The sequence below is a fragment of the Vanacampus margaritifer genome, chromosome 1, assembly GCF_051991255.1.
Source record: "Vanacampus margaritifer isolate UIUO_Vmar chromosome 1, RoL_Vmar_1.0, whole genome shotgun sequence".
NCBI classification, from domain to species: domain Eukaryota; kingdom Metazoa; phylum Chordata; class Actinopteri; order Syngnathiformes; family Syngnathidae; genus Vanacampus; species Vanacampus margaritifer.
The window spans coordinates 30,990,694-31,007,295 of NC_135432.1; the positions used below are offsets into that span (position 1 = coordinate 30,990,694).

At 41.1% G+C, this 16,602-nt stretch overlaps 2 protein-coding genes across 5 annotated transcripts in view; both read left to right on the top strand.

Annotated features, from left to right (window-relative positions):
• The window catches only part of nup210 (nucleoporin 210), a 34,380-nt gene extending 23,417 nt beyond the window's left edge, over positions 1–10,963 (top strand). The window contains exons 35-40 of one of the 2 annotated variants that reach the window (XM_077547929.1): positions 745–891; positions 3,888–4,138; positions 4,229–4,433; positions 8,373–8,486; positions 8,783–8,860; positions 9,944–10,963. In XM_077547929.1, the coding sequence (XP_077404055.1) occupies positions 745–891; positions 3,888–4,138; positions 4,229–4,433; positions 8,373–8,486; positions 8,783–8,860; positions 9,944–10,026 (878 nt within the window). In that variant the 3' untranslated portion in view covers positions 10,027–10,963. The remainder of the gene's footprint in view (positions 1–744; positions 892–3,887; positions 4,139–4,228; positions 4,434–8,372; positions 8,487–8,782; positions 8,861–9,943) is intronic. The other variant, XM_077547938.1, reaches the window with a different exon arrangement.
• A 4,379-nt stretch (positions 10,964–15,342) lies between these two features.
• The window catches only part of iqsec1b (IQ motif and Sec7 domain ArfGEF 1b), a 122,370-nt gene continuing 121,110 nt past the window's right edge, over positions 15,343–16,602 (top strand). For 2 of the 3 annotated variants that reach the window (XM_077547947.1, XM_077547955.1), the window contains exon 1: positions 15,343–15,918. In XM_077547947.1, the coding sequence (XP_077404073.1) occupies positions 15,656–15,918 (263 nt within the window). In that variant the 5' untranslated portion in view covers positions 15,343–15,655. The remainder of the gene's footprint in view (positions 15,919–16,602) is intronic. The other variant, XM_077547985.1, reaches the window with a different exon arrangement.

The window sequence follows — 16,602 nt, forward strand, 5'->3', positions numbered from 1 at the left end:
CTGTGCCCAATAGTTTTCAGACTGGATCCAGGTTCTCCCGCCCCTCAGTCTGCCGATGTGACGTCATGTGGGCGTTGTGTGCGAAGTAGGGGGTGTGTAGTTTAATTTTTCGGCTACAGGTGGCAGTAGCGATTAGAATTTAAACATTCTGCGTTTCCTTAGCAACTTTAAACCACCAAACCAGACTTTCTTTGTTGAAAGAAACACACTTGACAATGTCTCCCACGCGACTGAAGCATATACATTTGTCGGGACCTACTTGTATCATGATCCAATGCCCCCTAGCTTTATACAAAAAAAAAATATCACATTCTTGATCCAAATTAACATTTTGATACTTGAACTTGAAAATTGTACTAATTGTCCACTGAATTGTTTCTTTTCGTTAATAACCCAAAACAGAACAATATTGTTAAATGTTAAAACCTTGAAGGCCACTTGCTCGGGTGAGTAACTGAAAATAAGCAATGGTTGACTGTTAATATGAAAACTCGAATAACATTGCTCTCCACTTTGGGCTTTGTGGCCCATGTACTTATTAAAGCGAAAAACAGACTTCACTCCGTTTATAAGTGTGTTAGTCTCAGTAAGTTTCAATTCAAAATACATTTAACCGTGAATTTTATTAAATTACTCACTCAAATGCTTTCGACACAGCTTCCACTTTTCCATTTTTCATCTAATTTATATAACTACGGTGTTTATTGTAGCCCTAAGCTTATGCCAGTGTAATGTATCCTGCAGGAACCTGCTCCTCTATCCAGACAGAAGCAATTGTGCACCTGCAGCCAGAAACCTCTGTCACTTGCCACCTCAGCTTTACCAGTGAAGCTGTTAATTTCTCTGCAAGCAGCGTCTTTAAAACGAATATCAGCTTTGATACCAGTACTGGTATGTATGAACTTACATTAACGTGGGTAACGGAAAGTTTGGACACACCTTCTCATGCAATGCATTTTCCTTATTTTCATGACTATTTACATTGTAGATTCTCACTTAAGGCATCAAAACTATGAATGAACATGTGTAGTTATGTTCTTAAAAAAAGGTGAAATAATTGAAAACATGTTTTATATTCTAGTTTCTTCAAAATAGTCACTCTTTGCTAAGGATGGGTACCTTTCACATTTGAACCGGTACTGTTCCAATACGAACCTGGGAATCGATACCGGTACTCAAGGGTACCAATTTTCTGTACTTTTGTACTCTCTCGCTTTTTTTTTTTTGTTAAATGTTATTTATTTATTTGGGTGGTAGTAAATGTTAATCATTGTTTATTTTATAGTAAAAGTCTTTTTAAAAATCAATTTAACAATTAGCTTTCAATATATAAAACTTGTCAAATAAAATTTTATTCAAATGAGCCAGAGAGGAATAGTAAAAATAAAGGTTTAACATTTTAAATTACTGAAGTATAAGTAATAAACATACAGTAAGTTAATATTTCCAAAAAACAGTGTGAATCTAAGTTGTGTGCAATGAACAACAATAAATATATAAATTAATAATAATTGATGCAGTTGTCATTCAAGGTCGTAAAGCCTGCTGCGAGATGAGCTCGAAGTTTGAACACACGTTGGACTCAAATGTATATATGTACACTATATTTAAAAAAATAAAAATAAAAAATAAAAGACAGTTGGAAGAGCACATGACATAAACATAAGAGAATAATTTGATTCAAATTAATCATTTGAATGTACCCAACATGGTCTGTAATGCTCGCTACATTTTGGTCACCAGTAGTATATCAAGTTATAATCTCTATATACCTTAACAATGGTGAAGCCATGTACATTCCAGCATGATTCCATTCGGTGGGGGAAGACCGCCGCCGACACCTCCCTCAGCCGTGCGCTGATTGCCAGCTTCCACCCGGGGCGGAACCTTTCATACTTCATAAACTATATTTGTTTGTCTTGGCAGCGCGAAAATCTCGCTTGTTTCTTGTACCCGAAAATGTAGGCGTCCCCTCGGTCGGTCTCTCAGCCGAGCCACCGCTAGCATCTGATACCCCCCCCCCCACGTCGCTACCACCGGCCGAGCTCCCGCGACCCCCGACCGCGCCCACGGCCTCGTTCTTCGCATGAAAAATCGGCTGCGAGTGGGTGACGTCAGTACGCTGGTGCACGTATAATGTTGCGTTCTATTGCGCCGGTCCATACCACAAAAAGTACCGTCTTCGGTACCCATCCCTACTCTTTGCTCTGATGATTTTTTTATACACTCTTGGCATTCCCTCGATGAGTTTCAAGAGTAGTCAACTGAAATGGCTTTCCAACAGTATTGACGGAGTAGAGGTGAGAATGCCAAGAGTGTGCAAAGCGGTAATCAGAGCAAAGGGTGGCTGGCTATTTTGAAGAAACTCGAATCAAAAACAGAATAAAAAACTAAACAGATCCTTCACTGCCTCCTCAGTCATTCTGTGTTTGATAGCTTTGACTTCATGGCTCTGTAGAACCAAATTTGTGCTGTATGCTCCATGTGAGGGGGCAGGTAAATACTGTTTACAAGCTATAATCAATAGCTGTGTGGTCCAAGGAGTGTATTTAACAGCGCCCATAAAAGGTGCCAGGTTGATGTAGTGGGGTAGTCAAGACCACACCAACCGAGACCAAAATATTTTCGAGACTAGAGAGTATTGAGACAGAGATGAGACCAAGACTAAACAATCTACAGCCAAAGCGACCAACAGAGGACTCTTTATGTAGAGTAGAAATATGTTGCGTTAGTTATGTCTAAAGCTTAGCCCATTTACTGGTGTGTTAAATAATCATGTTTCCATTGGATGAGAACTTCCCAAGTAAAAAGGGTTTCAACTAATGCCTGTCTGACGTGTACCTTGGTTTTTGACAATGCTATACACTGAGAGTGTAAATGTTTGGAGAGGCAAAGCGTGCTTCGCTCCCATTACTTTCCAAACGCACCAGTGTGTTTTAGCAACTCGCTAGCCCGCACAGCTAGCTAACGTCAACATTATCCAGCCAACAGCCATCACTTTAAGAAAATCCTCAGACCTAACGCAACTTAATTGCAAACTTCCAAGAAAAAGTTTGCAACTTACCAACTTAAGAATTATCCACGGTACACGAATGGTGAACATTTATCTCCCACCGTCAAGCCACAACTCTGTATCTTGCTAGTCCCATTTCCATCTCCCACTGCCTGTTGCACTTGCAGAGTGCATGTTGCATCGCTTACGGTTTTATTACTAAAGTTTGCCAACATGTTGGTCTAATTTGTCAGGGGCACAGCGTCTCCCGCCTTCTTCCATTCTCTGGGTACAGGTGGCGCGCCACTCTTGGTGCCACCGGGAAGCCAGTGTGCGAGCACCTGCATTCTGCGTTTCTCAATGATCACAGTAGTACTGGCCTGGTCTTAATAAAAAATCCAGAGTCCGCCCTATCTGGGACAGGGACAAGACCAACTAAAAATGCCTTCAATTCTGAGACAAGACCAAGACTGATGTTGAAAACGACAACACTAGGTTGTTATATTAAGCTGCAGTGGCTCTTTTAATGCCTGAAAGCTTGTCTATTTGTGTTTGGGACCGCTGAAGGAATCCACAACATGGTCTGTACCCTCTCTGCTAATTCCAACCGAGTCTGGGAGCATGTGACTGAAATGTTCACCCACCAATTTAGAAATTAGAGGAAAGCGGAAAGTGACTCACTTGCTAATGTATTAGATAAAACCAATTTTCCATCTATGAGAATTAATAGCTCCCAGGCCCAGTTTTTTTTTTTTATGTAATTTTATTGCTGGCTGTTTTTGCGTAATTTGTTCACTCCAAGAACTTCAGGAACAGAAGGGTTTACGCTAACGCTTGTTGTTTCTTATCATTCTGTCAGCCTCAGTCTCCTGTTGACTTTTTGCCATTGCCATAGGCTTGTACACATGCTCCATGACCTTGCAGTCAATGGCAGACCAGCTGACCCGAGAACTGAGCATGTCCATGACCAACCTGCTGGTTAAGGCTGGCCTGGAGGGCAGCGCCTTCTCTGGGGAGCAGGTCAGCGCCAGCCTACCAATAGAGCCCGGCCTGTACTCTGACCTGCCTGAGGTGATGCTCTCAAACGTGAATCCATCTGTGGAGCTCACAGTCTTCGGTCCAGCTTCTGCCCTAGCAGACATGGAGGTCAAGGGCAATGACATATTTCAGAAAAATAATGATGCCTTGGTTTGTGTAAGGAAAAATAACTTAGTGAGATATCTTTCTGTGTCTTAGGTGGTCTCCAGTTCTCCCGTCATTGGTATTCAAGAGATTGAAGCACAACGCGACTTCCCGAGTCTCACAAAGTACACCATCAGGGCTTTGGACCTGCGAGCAGCTGGCTCTGCTTCCATTACCATCAACAGCGCCTCCACGGGTCAGAGTCTCATCATCCCGGTCACTTTGATACACGTGGCTGAGCCTGGTGGAGGCATGCAAGGTCAGTTCTCCTGTGGGGGTTAATGGGAAGCCATAATGAGGCTGTCTCTTAAAAGTGTTTAAAGCAGAGTTATACCTCAATTTGTTTGGATTCCTTCATCACTCGCATAAGCAAATTCTGAAATTTATTATAGATGACATGAGCGTGTGCTTCTGCCGCTGCTTGCGCTGCCTCTGAATGACCAACTGTTGTTGTAAAGACCAGTGATGCCAAATGATGTGGTTTGACCGTTTTATTGCAGGGAGTTGCATTTGTTCCCCGGAGGTTGAAAATGTTTGGAAATGCTGAGACAACATGCGCGGTAGATTAACTTGGAATTTGAAAGTGAGTCTACAGGTACTGGTCAGTTAATTCGAATATCAAGGACAAATGCATTTACAGTGTTCCCTCGCTTTTCCCGGGTGTTACGTTCCACGCCCACCCGCGATAGGTGTATTTCCGCGAAGTAGAGGATGTGTTTTTTGGGGGGGGTATGCTTCTACTGAGCCACGAAGTAGCAAGGAGCCAGTTTATTTCAATAATTTGTAGGGATGCACAATAATACTATTTTGAACCAATAACTTAGAGAGTGGCGATGTCAATTACCGATAAGTAAGCCGATAATTGTTTGCAAAATTAACTTGAATACAAATGTTCTTTTGAATCCTACTACTACATACACAAGTCTTACAGCGCAGTCTACAAGAAGTGATCTGTGAGAGTGTGCGCAGTAAATTATCATGGGAAGATTTTTATGCAGCCTGGTTAGGTTTTGGGAGGAGAAAGGGAGGGTCAGCTAGACAGGAAAGCAAGCAGTCTGTTACGAGCGGCCTGATCAGTCAAGGTCAATTCGATATTGCTTCATCTACAAGTGAAAAGCCCATTGTTAAAGAAAATACAGGTGTGCACAATACAGTATAAACTTGTTTTGTTAATACGTGCTAGTCATTTTCTATTTCCACAGTAATTAAACCCCACGCTGACGACTGCCATGTCGCCAATGTTGCATCATCTGTGAACACGAGGTTGAGCGCATTATGACGTCACAAATATACGACGCTACCATAGGAAAGGGGAGGGTTTGAGGAGTTGTCCACAACTCGAGCCACAACCACAACAGATGGACCAACGTGGCATGTCTATTATTATTGGGGGATTTGTTTATCTGGTTTATCTGTATGACGTCAAATAGGTCGATAATTGCCGATAATTGTCGGCGGATTTGTTTATTATCTGGTTTATCTGTATGATGTCAAATTGGTCAATAATTGCGGATAATTATTGGCCACCGATATTATCGTGCATCCCTAATAATTTGTTTCTAAAAGTGAAACATGGATGTTACATTAGTTCACCACACACAAAGTACAATATTTCAAGCCTTTATTGGTTTCAATGTTGATGATTATGGCAGAAAGAATCAGAAAGACACGAATAAAAAAAGTTTCACAATATTTGAATATTTTATGTGACCAACAAAAAAGTGATCTCTAACAGAAATGTCAGCCTTCTGAAAAGTCTATTCAAGTCATATGCCCTCAGTACTTTTGGTGGGCCTCCGTTTACACTGATGGCAGCCTCAAGCCGGCGTGGCATGGAGATGATCAGCTACATCAGTTGTTATTGTAGCCCAAGATGCTTTGACATCGGCCTTAAGATCATCTGCATTCTAGGGTTTCTGTTCTCTTGTCTTCCTCTCGACAGTACATCAATTTTCAATGGGGTTCAAGTCAGGTGAGTTTTCTGACCAATCAATGAATCAGATATTCCATGGCTATTGAACAAGGTATTGGTAGTTTTGGCTCTGTGGGCAGGTGCCAAATTTTACTGGAAAATAAAATCCTTATCCCCAAAAAGCTTGTCAATAGCATGAAGTATGAAGTGCTCTAAAATGTCCTGGTAGACAGCTACGTTGACTGTGGACTTGATGCGAGACAATGGAGCCACATCATCAAATGACATGGCTTCCCAAAACAATTCCTGACTGTGGAAACTTTACACTGGACTATAACCCAATAAGGCCTAAAGCGCCTGGCCCGAAAACCTGAAGTTTTCCTGGAAATTCAACAATATTACAAATAATTGATATCTCAGCTCCTGAAGCAGATAAAAACATAGTTCTAAAAACATTTCAGAGCTTACACCTGTGGCGTTTACACAAACCTAAGTTCATTATTGTAAACCTTCAATATATATTTTTAAAAATCAACAAACAAATGTCGCATCTGTGGGGTATGTAACTCCATTAGAGATGTTCGATACTACTTTTTTTGAGACCGATACTCAGATCTTCAGTACTCACCGATACCAAGTGCGGGTAAAATTTCCACCCCCCAAAAAAACTGATTTAAAAAAACACAACTATATATCTATTTTAGCAAATTTCCTTCAAATTGATTAACAATGGCAATTAGAGTCTTTCAATTTGCTCATAAAAGTCATTTTGCATAGAGCACACAATAAAATGAATTTCAAAAAATAGATGAATAAAATGAAACAAATGAAACGCGGCAGCAGGAGTGGACCACCTGCTCGCCGCAAGCGCCACTGCCAGTCGTTCCACAGCTTCGGGCCGGTTGGGCTCCCGTGAGTCGGACACACCTTCGGCCTGGTTCGCCACGGGCGCTCTCTCTCTCCGGTAATGATCCTTTCGCAGGTTCACCTACGGAAACCTTGTTCGTCCTCGCCGCCCTTTCTGCATTCAGCTCGCCTTTCGATTTGTCTTTAATTATTTCGTTCTCGCTGCTTGAATCTAATAAGTACCATCCGCTTCTTCGTCTTTCCCTTGCGTTGGTGATATAAGTGACTAAATTAAAAGTAGCCTGTGCGTCCGCTACGCTAAAGCCTTAAATAAACGAGTACTCGAGGCAGGAAAAAACCCTCGGATTTTTCGTACTCGAGGTACCTGTGGCATTCAATAAATGCAAAATAACCATTTAAGTCCTTAGTTCCTAACCGAAAAACGGCCGCAAGTGCGTGACTGATACCAGTATCGATATCCATCGTGAGTACCGATACCATGAAATATATCTGGTGCAAGCTCTGCATAATGATCCTGTTCATTGGAATTAGGTGTGTTGAAGGAGGAAACCCCTAAGCTTCTCTGGGCCGGAATTGCACACTTGTTTTGCATTAACTAGCTGATAACATTGGGCTACTGGGAGTCTACAATGTTGAGCTTTGTCATAATATTCAAATTTTGTGAAACATTGAGTTTTTAGTTTTTGTGTCTTTCTGCCATAATCGTCAAAACTGAAACAAATAAAGCCTTAACATAATTCACTTTGTGTTAAACTAATGTAACATGCAAGTTTCACTTTTTGAAACAAATTATTGAAATAAATGGACTTGTTTGTCCTTAATATTCTAATGATCTGACCAGCACTTGTGTAAGTACTGCAGCCTGTGATTGGCTCGACCAGCCAAACAATGGCAAAAATGTTTGTTGACGACATTGCATCTTTATCAATGAGATACAGTATGTGCAATAAATGTTGGTTAAATAACATATGTTATTTTAATATATAGTTGTAATCAATTCAGCTTTGCTTAATAACTGTAGAACCTGATATTTCTTGTAACGTGTTATTCTGTTAAGAGCTAAGACATATTGAATGTCAAAACTGAAATGGAAAAATAAGCTGTCAATATTTTGTCAATTTCAACTAGTCAAAGAAAGAAAATCTCATGCAAATATGTGTTGTAGTGTCTTTCTGGTGGTGCTTTTGTTGTTTTGGCTGATGCAGCATGTCAGGATCAAATTTATGGAGGAAAGGTTTTATCAAACGGGTTGCTGCAGCGAGAACAAGGTGTAAAAACCCTGTTAAAAATGCTCGGCCACTAGCGTATTGAAACAACATTTTGGCCGTGTGCTGTAAATAATAATTTGTATTTGCTTGTAGCTGTTCCCAGACCGCGGAAGACATTTAGACTGTGATTTCATCCTGTTCTCTTCCAAAGCAGCTGCTGCACCACTTGTTAACACAGAGGGGGACCTCTGGCTTCAAAACTCTCACCATATGATGCTGTTCACCCTGTTTGCCCTGCTAGCTGGTACAGCCGCTATCATCATCGGTAAGGGTGCCAGATTCAACTACTACTACTCAGTTGAATCTGAAACTTTCATCTTCATTGTAACATAGCAGTATGTAGTTTTACAAGCATTTGTGTGCAGAACATGGGATTGACTGCCCTGTTCACCATCTTATTTCTATGGTGCGTGTACTGTACATACTGTATACCATTTTAATGATAAGAGGATTTCTCATGCATTGTGGCGGTTTTCTTGTTTGAATGTGCCGTTTGTGATGCTCAGTCTTGATAGTCGTGATCCTCAGCTCTTCACTCGTGTCCCGTTTTGTCTCTTGCAGTCCTCCACACGGTGTTCTCTCCCAAGCAGCAAACGTACCCCAACACCTTCGTCCTCAGGACGCCTCCACGTGACGCTGGTAGGACAGAATGTTTTCGCTCCGAAAACTAATGTTTGGGGCATACATATCTGCTGTTCCCATTTTTGTGTGTAGTCTTGTATTAACCAAAATAATTCGGCAGTTTATTTGTAATGCTCGTTGCCATGTTGGGACGGATATGACGTCACCACGTTGACATGCTGTCACTTGCTTCCGTTAGTTACTATGGAGTGATCGCCAGATCGCATTCCTACGGATGTAAATCTGTCATCCAGACTCGATTATTATTTTTTTTTTAGATAAGTGATTCTTAAGATGGGTTCAGGGGTTAGGCGAGGGTCAAGGTACACACCCGACTCATATGATTCATTGGCTACAAAGGTGATCACGCTACATCGCTTGCTTTACTGTATCTGTGCTGCAGGGGATTTGGTGCGCTCAGTGACTGTTATTGTTGTGATTTCTTTATTATTGGAATCCCTTCAAACTATGTCGAGCAATAAAAGTGGTCGGCTGTGCAACATGAATTCACATGTATAACGGAACATATGTAGTTTTGCAGTGTTCAATTCTAGGGCCTTTGCTATTGTCATTGTATCTGCTGCTTCTGTGTTCCATTTTACGGCTTGGCTCCTTCCTTGCAGGCGAGTACGGCTGTGAGCATTAGCCGTCATGCCATCTCGACAAATAAGTTCCGGGAGCTAATCTTGGATGCAGTTTTTCTTGATAAACAATATCGATTTTATTGGACACAGCATATCACATTCCGCCTTTTTGCTACTTTCATTAGTAATGCTTGTCCTGTTAAAATAAACTGCAGGAGCACAGTTGAACTGTGTGGTATTAGTTGAGAAAAATCTGTGATGAAGATCAGATAATGTTTTATGACCAATTTATGCATGTATCCAGGTCATTTCAAGGGGTTCACACTTCTTGCGGTGATACAAATCCTCAGTCACATTTCAAGACTTTAATTGAACAGAACCGGCATCTGTCAACAAGCCAGTCTGAAGAAATATGTCGTAAATTAGCACTTTGATGAATTGAGCCCAATGCAAGCAAATGCAACCTTTTCTCATAAATTCCCTTTGAATTTGCTGACCCTCCTGGCTCTTTTCCCAGGGCCGGATTCCTGGAGCCCTACAACCCGGATGGAACCAAACAGCTCCAGGTTGCGTCTCTATTCTCCGAGATACATGTCCTGATGAAGCGCTCATCCTCCGTCCAGTGCCACAGAGAGTCATCACTGAATGTACATCACACCCCTCACAGTGGAAGCTGCGGGATGTGACTGTAAAATTGCTGCATTTTAATATTGGTACAAGACTCGCAAAGGCCTTTTTTAATACCCGCTTGTTTGCGTGTGTGTGTGTGTGTGTGTAACAAAATTTCTATAGCGCAATGTCCTTGTGCCGTCATTTGCTGAATCCTCTTATATAAAACCACTCCATTGTTAGGAAAGCACTTATTGTAGCCTCCCTGGAAAAAGGTTTCTTGTTTGTGCTCAATATTACTGTATATTGTTTGACTGACCGCATATCACAATTTTTTATGTCAACTCGGCAGGAATTGCATTCTTTTGTAACAAAAAAAATGACTTGAAGGAGAGAGGAAATATTATAGTTTGTTGTAGCTGAAACAAATGACTGTATGTTAAACTGCCCACTGAAACAGCCTAATATGTGACAAATCCTTCAAATGTGCATCATCAGTTCCTTTTTATGTTTTGGCATTTGGTATATTTTATCAGTTTGAGCCATGATGCGTGCAGCTTCTGTTTAGTTTGTTAATGTGAAATGGGAAGAGATGTCAAGCATCTTACTTGAGTTGCTTCAATGCAAGAGAACAAAATGTGACAGTCTTCAGTTTTTGCTTTGACCTGTTTGCAGTGCTGGGACTGAGACCACAGTACCACTGTTTAAATACTGAAAAACTGTTTCTTTGTAAACGTGTCTTCATTTTTTCTTTTAGAAAGATTTGAACAGAATTTCTGGTTTCCTGTAGGCTGAACACTGTATGCACTTTGCATTACAACCATGCCGAATTGGCTTGTAAGAATATAACGATGCTTCCCCCCTCTGCCTCTTTCGTTTCCTTGTGTAAATATGTCTCTTGAAATAAAAGTGATTCATTAAAATTCTGCCTTTTTGTTATCGTGTTATAACTGTCAAACATTAGAAATATGGTGAGCAAAGTATATACTGACCTAAATTCATAATTGAGATGATCCATCAATGCCACACACTTTGAACATCCCTATGAATTAATTTAATGCATCATTACCATTTATGTTCATCAAAATATTACCTTTACATGTAAAAAGTTATTTAGCATATGAATGTTGATCTAGTGTTTACATTTACCTTTCATTTTGAAGTTGTCTTTCAGTGCCGTTGTGCGTAGAAAACTATGGCCTACTAAACTGAAGCGAAGTGCAATTTTGGTGGCTAAATTATAATCAGACTAGCGCCAGTTGATTTAACTCCGTGTAGATAAACGAGAGGTTAGGGACTTTCTTTCCGTCCCCCTGAGGGTTTGGAAAAGGTATGAGACCCTTAATCAAATATCTCCTGTCAGTATGTGACGCAGCTCTGGACCACTGGTGGTTCCTAGTCACCGGGGTCATTTGTATGCCCACTACATCAGCAAGTGCCACACAAGTTTGATTTGCTGGACACACTTAAATGTTTACTGCATGGCACATTTAATGTTTATTGTTCAGATTTGATCGTCCCCTCCATTTCTTGTATTGTCTTCAGAGCTAACGTCAAATGACAAGTGAATGAGTGCTATGTTTGGACAGAAATTCCACATGCTTGCACAGCTGACATGAAGTACTTTATTTTCTGCACCAGCTATGTTCTGCGATATTTCCCCTCTTCCCCAGGGGAAGTGTAAAACCTCAAAAGCATCAACTCATGCATGAGAGGGCCGTTTATATGGAAGTTCAGCCATGTAGCGCTTGCATAGCAACAATGGGCCCGAGGGTATATTTAGTTTTTTTTTCTTTCAGTCTTGATTGAATAAACATGCATACTGGGCATCGTGTACATTTGGAGCTGTTTGCTGGTTTTGATTGACTACGCAGTTTCAGTTAAAATGAATTAATGCGAATGTGGATGTGACCGTTTTGAAACGACTGCTATTTAATGGTAGTGCCATGTTGCTGCGCAAATGTGAGCGTACAATCCAACTAGGATTCATTCGGGCAGTCATCACCGCAAAGCTCAAATGACATTTAGTTTATTCTCATTCTCTGTTAAGGCACGCAGTTTGCATAAAGCCCACCTGTCAGACCATCAAGCTGGGAGCCGTCAAGCTACATCTGAGGTGAAGGCAAAGCGATACTCTTAATTGAAATTGGAGCTATGAGGTGGTCTCTGATTCACACCTGACAGGAATGGCAATGCCCCTCCCTTGGGATGGTGCCAGATGGCTTTGGCAAGCGGTTTCTCTGTGCCACAGGTCAAAGATTGCTCTTTGGAGTCTAGAGTGTACGTAACTCATTCACTGCCATAAATTCATTAAAAAAAAGATTATTAAAAATTGGGGGCGTCAGGCGATTAAAATTTGTAATCATAATTAATCGCATGACTTCCCGAGTTAACTCACGATTAATCACAAATTTTGTATCCGTTCTAAATGTACAATAAAAAAATTATAGGTTTTCATACTCTTGTTAACAAAAGTGGAAAAAAATGTTAAACTAATAGAAATAGTTTAAATTAATTTTTGACGTCTATAGCCGTCAATGGCAGTGAATGAGTTAATGGTTTTGTGAAGTTTTCTCATGTGAAAAACACAAAAATGACACAAACCTAAGATTATATAAATCAGTCCCTCTCTGCTGATGTTTGGTTTGGAACCCGACGCAACAGGTTTATTGTACAAAAGAGTCAATATAACAAAGAGGAGAACTAATAAAACCTGTTTGGAAGAGAAGAGACATCGGACATGTTATGTGTGTCACGCCATTTATTAGGGGCCAATAAGAGCAACAGGTGGAAGTAAAAACAGGCAATGCAAATCAAAGCCTTCAGTGCAGTGTTGCATATATAAAGCACGTTCACTGTTTCACTGCATCTCCTCAACTGATGCTCATTGGTTCACACATTTTCACCATGTTGAGCCAATCAAATTAACTCATTCACTGCCATAAATTCATTTAAAAAAAAGATTATAAAAAATTAGGAGCGACAGGCGATTAAATTTGACTTCATTAGTTAAATTGCGATTAATCACAAATTTGATATCTGTTCTAAATGTACAATAAGAAAATTCTAGTTTTTCATACTCTTGTTAACAAAAGTGGAAAAAAAATTAAACTAATAGAAATAGTTTAAATGAATTTTTGATGTTTATAGCCGTCAATGGAAATTAATGAATAAAAAAAAAGAAGAAGAAAACATTCTAAAAAATTTGGGGCGTCAGGCGATTAAAATTTGTAATCATAATTAATCGCATGACTTCCCGAGTTAACTCACAATTAATCACAGATTTTATATCTGTTCTAAAAATTCTAGGTTTTCATACTCTTGTTAACAAAAGTGGGAAAAAAATCTTAAACTAATACAAATCATTACAATTATTTTTTTACGTCTATAGCCGTCAATGGCAGTGAATGAGTTGAAGTCCATTCTGTGTGCTCAGCTAAAGTGTGTAAAATGATGTTGCCCTATTGGGTCTTGTCTTAAATGTTAAGTAAATACATGAGTGGTCACAGAGACACTTAAGCGAAATCCTAGAACTCGTGTTATGTTCTGATTTGATCATCAGGATGTTATTCTTCCGGACCTTCAAGTCACTCTGAGAGCAGTTTGCTTGTGTAAATGTGGATTAAAATACACTAAAACAACATTGTGTATTATTGGTGATGTATTATTTTGCTCCCCTTTTTACAGTCAGGGTCAGTCGGTTTGTTGTCTCAGTCAAGGACATGTCAACCTACTAAGAGGTTCAGTGACACTTTCAGCGGATGGATGATCCTGAAGGCACTCCAACACTACTTAACTGGTGACAGTTTTGTGTGTGTGTGTGTGTGTGTGTGTGTGTGTGGTATGTACACTGTATATGTTATATCTGAAACGACAAAGTTGAATATATTGACATGGTTGAAATCCACCAACAGCAAGACAATCGGCTAATGATATAAATCCCATGACTGCTGTCCTCTGAGGCTACAGAATACGAACCACTCAGACACTGTGTGACAGCTGCTGAGGTTTTAGTATTGTGCAGGTCAAGGCCACACATGAGGAGGAAAGAGAGGATCATATTGCTCCAGTTGTGAAGGTCTTTGAAGCTTTTCTAACGACTGATACTGCATATCTGATATTCTATCTTGTCATCTCGAAAAGGTCCCCACTCTCTCCGAAAGCTAGAGCTAGCTCTCAATATAACTTTCTAGTTTTTGGGTTCATTTTCTGCCTCTGCCACTGTCCAAAGTCTTCTGATTAGCCACATACATTATGGGTCATTTAAGTTTTCAGGATGCAAATTCAAGAGCGTTAGTTTGTTGGCATGTTCATCTCATTATCACTTGTCAAATACTATTTCTCTTTAGGGCCATGCCATACTGCTACAGTACATTCCTGGGGTGCCGAAGATGGGATTAAAATGCTTCCCAATGAAATTTGGCCGTGTTTATTTCTCTGGGATGTGCAATGATTGTTATCAACAATCCCAGTGGGAGGTTGACACGCCGCAGTCTTTGGCCTCACATGATGTACTAACTGCTGTCTACTTTTAACATGGCCCAAAGAAAGTTTCAATTTTTGCGTTCAAAAAGGCAAAATCAGGGTAGTTACATTTCTTGTGTTGTGGGGGACTTTAATATGGCACTGGTGATTCATCAGATTTTGAAGAGTAGCAATTTCACTCCACCAAACATGTGCACAGATAGAGCTCACTCGATAAGATAAGTGCCCCTTGTCTGGAGCCCCTGTTTTTTAATAATAATAATAATAAAAACTTTCTGTCATCAATTCCCCTGAAAGTGTTATGATGTCATTTGGGGTATTATTTGAGTTCTTGTGAGAATTATGTCCCTTGCTAATCCCCAGTGCACACAAGCCTCTGCCATTTGATTTATGATTTTGATTCATATCCACTGTAGCTTCCCTTTCTAAATATATGTGTTGTGTTAACATCATTTAATTCGCAAGTGAAATACATATACTATTTGTCAGAATAATTGTATCAATGGGTGTTTAAATAAAACATCATAATTTTTAATCGTTTTTTTCTAGCCTTTGTGTTGTTCTGTCTTCATCTGTCTCGTTGTCCTTTTGCTGCTGTTTGGGGCAGTTGAGCCACAGGGGTTAGCCAAGATGGATGGATGGATGCATAGATGTATAGATAGATAGATAGTTTCAGAAGTGTGTATTAGAGTGATATTGTTGCGTGTGATGATAAATGGAAGCTAAATGTGGGTCAGCGTGTAATCTGTCTTGAGCCATAATGCGCTCAACGCGACCTGCTGTCAGATTCATAAAACTTGTAAACTCCGCCCACTTGACAGCCGGCGTCTGTTTACAGAAAGTCGCGGCGGCGGTGGCGGCGGCGTGGTAGTGGACGTGCCAGCCTCGCGGATCGAGATCACCCCAGTCCGTGGTCAGCCTGTCACATGTGGCCACGAGCTCATTGTGACGTCGAAGCTTTGTACGTGACCGACAGCAGACAGCACAGCGTCCGGGGCGGCTCGTAAGAACGCTTGTATCCGGGATTCGGCTGTCACAAGCAATGGCGAGGCGTAAAAGGCGCATCAACCCGCCCGAGCATTGTGCTTGAAGCCCCCCACTGGCTGGAGCGATCCGCTTCCTGCGCCACGACGACATGGACAGCCCGGGCACCGAGAACCCCGGCAGGGCTGCGGAGTATTTACAAGAGCTCAACAAGATCATCGAGACCCAGCAGGAGTTGCTGGAGAGGCAACGGGCGCGGATCGAGGAGCTGGAGCGGCAAGTGTGCGACCTGTGTACGGAGAACGGCTGCCTGAAGGAGCGTTACCAGCGGCACCTGGTGAGCTGCAGGCTGCTGCAGGGCGCCGACAGCCCGCACTCGCTCGGGGCCATCCAGGAGCACATCGCACATGACAAGTAAGCCCTAAGCCTCTTTGCCTGCCGGTTCAACGTTCACTGCAGCCAATGAAGTTGGCCCTTGTTGCTAAAATGCTAAAATGGGAGGCAAACTACCCACCGCGTTCGGGTCGCCTGTTGTTGGTGGACATTTGTGGTGGAAGTATGTGATGTGTGGCGAAGAGAAACTTTTGGTCTCATATTTGGATTGGTCCGGGCATGGGCACTTGCTGACTTTAGGCAAGAAGGAACAGGTCAAAGATGGAGAAGTAAAAATATGTTTTTGGAAGATAATTGAACAACACTGAAAGCAAACTTCAATTAGTGTATTAAAAAACCCTGAAATGTGCAACATTTTCAGAATAACTAATAATTGCCAACACCTTGGTCCCAAGTCCACAGAATGGTGGTGTTTTTTTGTTTGTTTTTGTTAAAAAAAAAACTGCTGCTTGCAGGCCTTGGCTTGTCCAAATGCACAGTATGTCTTGCATATCCAAGGACCTTCCGATGTCTCTTTCAATTTAAATCATTGCCAGTCTGGTTTGCCTCACCTGCCACATGGACGTGCCATTGCAGTATCTATGGTGGTTTCCAGTTGTGTTGTTGATGTGGACCAACATAAGTCATTTCTCAGGTCACACCATCGACTAGTAAGGGGCCCATTGCAGACACATTGTCTTTGCAGTGCCATATTTTTGTCATTGA